General features: G+C 47.3%; 1 protein-coding gene across 6 annotated transcripts in view; it reads right to left on the bottom strand.

Annotated features, from left to right (window-relative positions):
* Positions 1–2,515: 2,515 nt before the first annotated feature.
* Positions 2,516–8,852, bottom strand: part of UXS1 (UDP-glucuronate decarboxylase 1) — a 95,450-nt gene continuing 89,113 nt past the window's right edge. For all 6 annotated transcript variants that reach the window (XM_049651236.1, XM_049651237.1, XM_049651238.1 and 3 more), the window contains 4 exons: positions 8,233–8,293; positions 5,096–5,153; positions 3,084–3,187; positions 2,516–2,739 (listed from right to left, as the gene is read on the bottom strand). In XM_049651236.1, the coding sequence (XP_049507193.1) occupies positions 2,608–2,739; positions 3,084–3,187; positions 5,096–5,153; positions 8,233–8,293 (355 nt within the window). In that variant the 3' untranslated portion in view covers positions 2,516–2,607. The remainder of the gene's footprint in view (positions 2,740–3,083; positions 3,188–5,095; positions 5,154–8,232; positions 8,294–8,852) is intronic.

Below are 8,852 nucleotides of genomic sequence, written 5' to 3'. Positions count from 1 at the left end.
CCAGGTCAGGAGCTGATCCTGACACGTAGGGGCATCATCACTACCCACTCCCCTGTCCCTCTCCAGGCTCCCTCAATACCACTTTCTTCTCTCTCTGGGACCTTCATATGCTCAATCCAAAGCTTACATTATTTCCCTGGATGCATGACCCTTTTCCTTAGGGGGAATCAGACATGATCCCTCATCCCCTTCTTTCTCGTTTCCTGAAAATTTTTATGAAAATCATGGGGACAGAAGTCAAAAGAATTCCAGAATTCTAGACACAAGCAAATAACAAGGTAAGAGAATTGTGCACCCAAGGCTTTTGGGTACCCCCAAACTGTACTGCCCACCTTAGGTCTACAGAAGTTCACTCCAGGTCTCTGTTTGCTCTTCATGTCTGGGATCACCATTAGCGGCTCTCAAACCTCTCAGCTGTTCACCTCTGCCCAGGAAAAGGTGTATCGCACATTTCAGGCCAAAATAATGACAACTGAAATAAGAAACCTTCCCTGAATCCTCTCTTTCTCCTTGACACACGGTCCATTCTAGCAATGATCCTCAGCTCCAGGAGCCTTCTGGGGATTAGCATGACAAATGAAACAGAACCACAGCTTCCTTAGCCTGGCCTCCAAGAGTCGGTGGGAAAAACATGTCCAATTAAGAAAAAAAAATCCCTAAGTGCTTTTGAAGGGCAGGAGAGTCTGGCTTTCTGGGGTTAGCTGTGGAAACAAGCATTCTGCCTGCTCATGCAGAGCCACCTGGCTTGGAAAGTGCAGTCGCTCTAACTTCCTGCATTGTTCTTCCATTTGTTTTAAAAGGAATAACAACAAAAAATCCTAATGCTAAACCTTGAAAGAATTCTTTAAAAAAAAATTTTTTTTTATGTTTATTTTTGATAGAGCACAAGTGGGGGAGAGGCGGACAGAGAAGGAGACATAGAATCCAAAGCAGGCTCCAGGCTCTGAGCTGTCAGCACAGAGCCCGACGTGGGGCTTGAACCCACAAACCGCAAGATCATGACCTGAGCAGAAGCCAGATGCCCAAGCGACTGAGCCACTCAGGCACCCCCCCCCCAAATTTTTTTTAACGTTTATTTTTTGAGAAAGTGAGACAGAGTGTGAGCAGGGGAGGGGCAGACAGAGAGGGAGACACAGAATCCGAAGCAGGCTCGAGGCTCTGAGCTGTCAGCACAGAGCCTGATGTGGGGATTGAACTCATGAACCGTGAGATCATGACCTGAGCCAAAGTTGGTTGCTTAACCGACTGAGCCACCCAGGTGCCCCAAAGCTTGAAAGAATTCTTAACAAAAGCAAAAGCTCTCAAAGTTTTCACTCAATGAGCCTCACTTGCAGATCGTACAACAAAGAGCACTGCTTTTTCTCCATCTGGTCTGTGCTGCCCAGAGAGGGACACGTGCAGACTCAGACCCTGGGTGAACGCTGAGATCTCTCCATGCTGCAGTTAGCATGCTACGCACATTCAGCCCTGCTAGCTTAGCAGTTCTTAATATCCACTCATCAAATTACATGTACCAACCTGGTTGTTTTCAGATTTTTCCTCTAAATTCTGCAGTATTTTTCTTCTTCTTTTACTTTGAGAGAGAGAGAGAGAGAGAGAGAGAGACAGACAGACAGACAGAGAGACAGAGAGAGGAAGGCCGAGTCGGGGAGGGGCATAGAGGGAGAGAGAGAATCCTGAGCAGACTCCTTGCTGTCCGCACCGATCCCAACTCGGGGCTTGAACCCATGAACTGTGAGATCATGACCTGAGCTGAAATCAAGAGTCGGATACTTAACCGACTGAGCCACCCAGGTGCCCCCCTACAGTATTTTTCTTAGCAATTCAATAATACACATGCAAAGCAGAAAGCCAATCTTTAGAACTACAAGTGGGTTTCAATATTTTATTAAAATAGCATATATTTAACCACCGTTAACCAAGAATACGTTAACTTTGTCCCCCCACCCCCACCCCAAATACGCAGCACAACACAGTAGTGATTCTGAATATCCTTGATCGTGATAACCAACAGAAGTATTTCAAAGTCAAGTTTGCAACTAAAAACGAGACCTTGGAAAAATTCTGAATTAAAAGAAACATAAAGCCCTCAAACAGAATTCTTTTATCCGCCTGAGGAATAAATGCCGGTGTGCCACCCAACTGACAACACTGCTTAAGTTTGCTTTTTTTTTCCTTTATGCATAGTACAACATCTCATTTATAAGTACCCACTTTTATAAATAAAATTGGCATTTTCACCCCATTTAATGTTCCTTTTCAGCTTCACAAAGAAACCAGTAAATAAAACTGTCAACGACAGTCACGACATATGCTCTCGTAGCAAGATAAAAAACGTGAAAATACGCAAAGATGCATCTACGCTATTTTACATAAAAAGACAGATTTTAAAAAGTGCAAGGCAAAATTTGCAGTTTTTTGAGGGGAGTTTTTAGGCACATCCATTTCTTTAAAGCAAGCTTCAGAATGAAATTCCAGTTTGTTCTTCATGACACCTGTTTTAAGTCTTTCCTTTAAAAAAAAAAAAAAAGAAGAAGAAGAAAAGAAAAAAAAATACATCCCATCAAGTGTGAAACAGGGAGTCTCCCGTCCCGAGAAGTGAGGTTTTCAGTTATGGCGTGTCCGTCCTTTTTTTATCCTTGCGGGCTTTGGTTTGGGGATGTATTGATTATTTGCCTGGTACTCAAGTTCTTTGCGGAAGTAGTGGATAGCTTTGTTTAAACCTTCCTCCAGCGGGACCTGTTTAAAGAGAAAGAGAACAGGAGACAAGGTCACTGTCAAGAAACAGCGGGAAGCAGGAAGAAGTGCTGACATGGGTCTGCCCTCTGGAGGCACACTCACAGCACCGTGCCACCACCCTGGATGCTGCTTTCACGGATTCAGCCACGTGCATGTGCAAGTTTACAAGAGCAGGCTCCATCGTGGGCTCCCATTTCCCCCCATAACAGAAGACAACACATGAAAGGAGAAGCCATGTAATAGCCTGGAGAAAACCCTACATCTTGTCTGCCCAACCACACCAGCGCCCAAGAAAACCACCACGGGCCTTTGTCAACAGGGCAGCGTCGGGCCCGCGCACTCACCACGGGCTCCCATGCCAGCATCATCTTCGCTTTTCTGATGTCAGGTTTCCTTTTCTGTGGGTCATCCTGGGCTTCGGAGAGAAACTGAATCTCACTTCCACTTCCTGAATTGTTGCAGAAAAAAGAAAGGTAAGAGAATCACAAACCACTCTGGGTGTGACTTCTGCTATACACCTCAAAGCAAAATCCCATCTGTGCACTGAATAAGGGAGCACATTGAAGAACACACTTCTCACGGAGTCACTGAGCCACGTGAGGAACTGTACTTCTGGTCCTACGAGAGCTTGGTGAGAGGCGGTTACTCTGCCTCCACAGGCCTGAGAGGAAGGACAGGGCCTGTTCTAGCTGCCAGCTCCAGGGCAGACCAGCCACCATCAGCGAACATAACAGGCATGCCCACAGGGTCCGACTCTGAAGTAAGTAAAAATGGTGAATGGGGAGTGTGGTCATCTGTGATGCCGATGGCCCCAGTGAGCCACATCTGAGGCATTCATGTGCCGCAGGAGCGCCTCGCTGGAATTGGGCCGGCTGTCAACTCGTTTAACCAAGTAGAGTGCAGGAGGAATGACCGTGGGCCAGTCCCGGGCTGATGCCTTATGGAAGGCCTGACCATTTATGCACCTGCAGGTGTGAGCTCTGAGCCAACACATAAGCTGTCCAGCTACCCTGATGGGGAGATCACATGCAGAAGGACAGAGAACCTGGCTTGTCCCGCATCCTAGCAGGGCCCCTTCCCTGCTGGCCAGCAGAATGAAGCCATACCAGGGGCCATCGGCAAGACCTGCAGAAGAAACCCCCAGCGGAGGCCAGCCCCGATCACAGATTCGTGAACAAATAGGATGGTTGTTGTTTTAAGCCTCTGCAGTTTGGGCTGGTGTACTTACTACTCAGCCTTTCACACAACCACAGAGGATCTTGTCAAAATGCAGATTCTTATCCAGAAGACATGGGTGGTGTGTGTGATTCTCCACTTCTAACAAGTATCCCATGGGCCCCACTTGGGGTAGAGGTTCTGAATGGTCTAGATCCCAGACAAGCTGTTATCTGAGTACATCCCTTCCCTACTTGGGTAGAGATGGGCAGACCCAGAGTGGGAAGGCAGGGGGAATAGAGCTAGGGGAGGCAACTGGGGCTGTGAGATCCTGCAAATTACGTCTGAGGAAGGTCAGCTCCCGTCCTGTACAACTGTCTGGAGCTGATTAGAACATGCTGGTAGATGACAGCCCCATGCCAGGAAGGACAGCCCTGAAGAATCAGCACACCTAAGTGTGGGGTCTGAACAGGCAAGGCACTTCAGAACATCCTATGTTAGGCTTACCCCAGGTCTAACCGCTCCAACCTAGTTGTGTCTTGACTCAAATTTCTCGATCAACTATGGAAAACAGACACCCCCTACGAGCCAGACTTCCCAGAGCTCCAGTAAGCGTGCCGAAGTGAGGACAGGCTTGCCCAGTGCACACTTGCAGCCCGAGGGCTGGCTGAAGATACACGAGCTTCTTACAGCTTTTAGAGTACGCCCTTGACTGGGGCTACTCCCAGTGTCTACGCTCCCTCCAGTGGGTGATGGCCGGGTTGGCCAGAGCTGTAAAGAGCTTGAAATCGCCAACAGGTTCTGTCAGAAACATGCAAGCTGGTGTCGCTCCCTCTTGGACCTCCAAAATCCCCTTCTCATCACTGTCAGTGATGACTGTTTGGACATCAAACAATCGTCACCTGTGCAGCGCTCCACCAGAACCATGTCTTGAGCCCTGGGAACAAGCGCTTCCTCCTGCTCCACCCCGACCTGCTGACGCAGCTGTGACCACAACCCATCTCCTTTCCCATGCCCCTTCGTCTTTATCTTCCCATTACTTAATTAAAGAATCAGAAAACAATTAAGTGTTCCTGATAAAGTTCTGCTTTTTATCCAATTCAATTAGCTTGTATTAATTACACATTTTTTAGTCAAGGTGTTATTAACTGATAGCGCGAGTGCTGCCAATTTCACTCAGCACGGTGTTTGTCCTACTTACCAACAAGGTTTTTAATTAACTGAGCAAATTCTAGGATTGTGTGTTCTTCTGGGTTCCCCTAAGGAAGAAACGGTTGCTGATTAGAAGTGTAATCCCAACAGCAGAGATCTCTACCACTCAAACTGCATGTACATCTTCAAAGCATCCATGGGCTAACTCTGGCATCTTAGAAAGTCACCAGGCTCCTGCCTCTGCCTGTTTCATCAGGTGCTTAACTGATCGGGATGCTGACTAATCCATCCAGCAAAGTACTAAATTGTACTGAGTACTGCTTTTGTCCTCCAGACTTTGTTAACAAGAACACCCCTCAGCTAGGTCAAGAGCATCTAATAAGGACATACACATTACCTGGCCTAGAAGACCAGGAGAATTTCTGTATCTAACGTTACTATAACTGCGTTGTCACTTTGCATAAAAGTTTGGTGCTGCAAATTAGCTCTCCTAAGACATTATATTTCCCTCTGGATGCACTGTGTTAACAACTTCAGTAATAATGGATTTGCAAACTTGCACAAGGAAGCTGTAACAGAAATGAAATGCACTCATGGATGAGGGCTCTGGGCAAGCCAGAGGGAAAGACTCGATGTGGTTTATAAAGTGAGCTTGCTTTTGGGGGCTTTAAGGAAAATCATTTTCTCCTTTCTTTTCTTCCCTCACACATGACAGCAGCCACTGTCCTTCTTCCTTTCCTATTCCTGCTACTATCTATTTAGAGTGCACACGCACAAGCAGGGATGGGGGTGGAGAGAGAGAGGGAGAGAGGGAGAGAGGGAGAGAGGGAGAGAGGGAGAGAGGGAGAGAGAGAATTCTAAGCAGGCTCTGTGCTGTCAGCACAGAATCCGACCCAGGGCTTGAACCCACAAACCATAAAATCATGACCTGAGCTGAAAGACTTGCACGCTTAACCAACTGAGCCACCCAGGTGCCCCCCAATTCTGCTACTTTTATTTGCCACCTCCTCTCCATCATAAGAGACCACCATCAAGTTTGGCAATTTCATATCCTAAATACGCTGCACTCCCAACTTCCTGGTCTGGTCGAAGCTAGAAGGAAAGAGAGGCAGGAAGGGACCCTGGTCTTACATATGAGCACAAAGGAAGGACTAATTAGCAGAGTGGAGTGATAGGAACTTGGGAGGGAGGGGCCCTGTCTATGTCAGGACTACTGGCAGACATTTTTCAGACTTCAGGGAAGACAGGTTTCTATAAGAGATGGAAGTTCCCAAATGGCCCTGTGCAAAGCCACATAACCCCCAGAAAAAAAGAAGGAAGGAGCCGGGTATCTAAGACAAGATTGGTTACTTTAGGAGGGCGATAACTGACAACATGCACATTTTAAAGGGTCTGGAGCAAAAACCCAGGATGAGGGTGGCATGGCCTTTAAAGTATCAGGTAAGCAAATGCTCAAAAGACACTGAGGCTCACAAGACGTGTCTCATTCTATTTTTAACTTCACATTTCTTCAAAAGTGCATGAAGGTAGCCCTACGTAGGCCCTTGCAGCAACTGGCCCCCATGATCGGTCAACAGCCAGACAAGGGAGTGACGTCTCCATGTCTCCTGTTTGGTCAGAATTCCCTCCAAACTCAGGGAGACAGGAACTCTACAGCTTGACTGCTGGTTACAAAGAAAAGTACAAGGAAAGGTTTTTGAGGGAAGTGGTTTCAAGAAATAAGCAGGCATGACCACTCCTGTGCAGGAAGCAGGAAGAGGTGGTTTGGGAGAAGCACCTGAAACAGACTCCAAGTCTTGTCAAGGTGAGGCCATGGCTCCAAAGAAGCTACTGTCAGGGGCCATAGGCAGAACATCTTGAATGATGGACAGTATACACTGGACGAGATAGAATGAGGGTGTCTGGGTGGTCAGTTGGTTAAAGTGTCCAACATCGGCTCAGGTCATGATTTATGGTTTATGGGTTCGAGCCCCATGTTGGGCTCTGTGCTGACAGCTTAGAGCCTGGAGCCTGCTTCAGATTTTGTATCTCCCTCTCTCTCTGCCCCTCCCCTGTGCGCGTGCTCGCTCTCTCTCTCTCTCTCTCTCTCTCTCAAAAATAAACATTGAAAAAAAATTAAACAAGATGGAATGAAGCCATTCAGAAGACAGTAAGCAAGAGGGTAGGGGGACTCCAGACATGAACATGAACTCTGGCTGAGAGCTGGGGAGGAGACTCAGAGGGTCTGACCTTGCCCTCCAAATGCTTGGAAAGCTACCACACTGTAGAGCCATCAGACTAGCTGTGAATGGCCCCCATGCTGGGAAGTAAGGCCAGTGGGTAGCTCACAGTCACAGACACCAAGATTATAGTTCCAAATATAAGGAAACTCTTCCTGCCAATGAAGTGCTCTGAAGGGAAGCACGTTCACCAAGCAGAAAACCGTGGGGCAAAACCACCTTCTGATCCCTCTAACAGAGAGACTCTGGGACCATGGGAAGCAATGAAGGAAGCAACAAAGGTGCTCGGGGCAATCAGCTGAACTACAGATGTGATGAGAAACTGGGAAACTTTAACAACTTCTGTGATCTGACTCTCACTTAACAATGTCTTACAGAGAGTAGATTTATTATGTCAAACAACAGAGAAAGGAATGCACACAAAAAAATGTCCATCTACAGCCACAAAGGCTGTCACACATTTTTAGACCCAGGCCATTCAGGATGACAGAGGTGGGTGTTGTTGTTGTTGTTTTATTAAAAAAATTTTTTTTAACATTTATTTTTGAGAAATAGAGTGTGAGCGGGGGAGGAGCAGACAGAGAGGGAGACACAGAATCCGAAGCAGGCTCTAGGCTCTGAGCTGTCATGACAGCACACAGCCCGCCTCTGGGCTCGAACCCATAAACTGTCCGATCATGACCTGAGCCGAAGGCAGACGCTTAACTGACTGAGCCACCCAGGCGCCCATGAAGGTGGGTGAGCGTTTATCATGCCATTCATCCATGCCTTGCAGACATTTTACTCCTTTGCAAACTCTTACTTTGTTTTGTGTTTATTTTTTCCTCTGTTATTCAGCAGGCAATACACACATATGGCCTACGTGTGCTGCTGGGAAATATAGCACAGCCTGCTGCCCTGCATGGTTTTACAAAAGCACGGAACTCTAACATGACCTGGGGGGCATGGAAGGGGCGGACGTACTCACCAGGTTGACGGGGCTGCTGACGTTGCTGTTCATGAGAGCCACGAGGCCATTCACCAGATCGCTGGAAAAGACGGGAAGGCAGGGTCAGGCGTCGCCTGCTATAGTGCCCAGGTGCCCTGCAGACCCACCCCATCTCCCGGAAGAAAACCAAAACCCAAATGGAAAACCAACAGTCAAAAACAAAATCCTGCAAATCAGCAGCGTTGAGAATGCTGTACTCATGGATGATGACATGATGTCTGGGATTCGCTGTCAGTGTGTGGGGGACAGACGGCTAAACAGGATGGAAGCTGACTGATGGGCCTACGTGCTCTACTTCTGTATATTTCTGGAACACTTCAACGATTAAGCAATAAAAATAAAATAGGCGTACACCCCCAAAAGATGGTGTTTCTACAGCTTCTGATGAAAAGTCCATGTTTAATGTGAACCATGTAGCTGGTCCATGTGAAAAAGCAATGATTCAAAAAAAAAAAAAAAAAAGACCCACTGAAATGAGAGCACTCCAGTATGTAATTCTCATACTGGCAAATCACAGACAAAGCCAAACAATGCAGGTTGAAATAAACCGGACCACTGCTGCCGCCCCTCAAACTTCACTTTGCCACCTCCCCCCCCCC

This window comes from Panthera uncia (assembly GCF_023721935.1).
Source record: "Panthera uncia isolate 11264 chromosome A3 unlocalized genomic scaffold, Puncia_PCG_1.0 HiC_scaffold_11, whole genome shotgun sequence".
Lineage (NCBI taxonomy): Eukaryota > Metazoa > Chordata > Mammalia > Carnivora > Felidae > Panthera > Panthera uncia.
The sequence above is the reverse complement of the archived record's forward strand: the minus strand, read 5'-3'. Positions and strand labels throughout refer to the sequence as shown.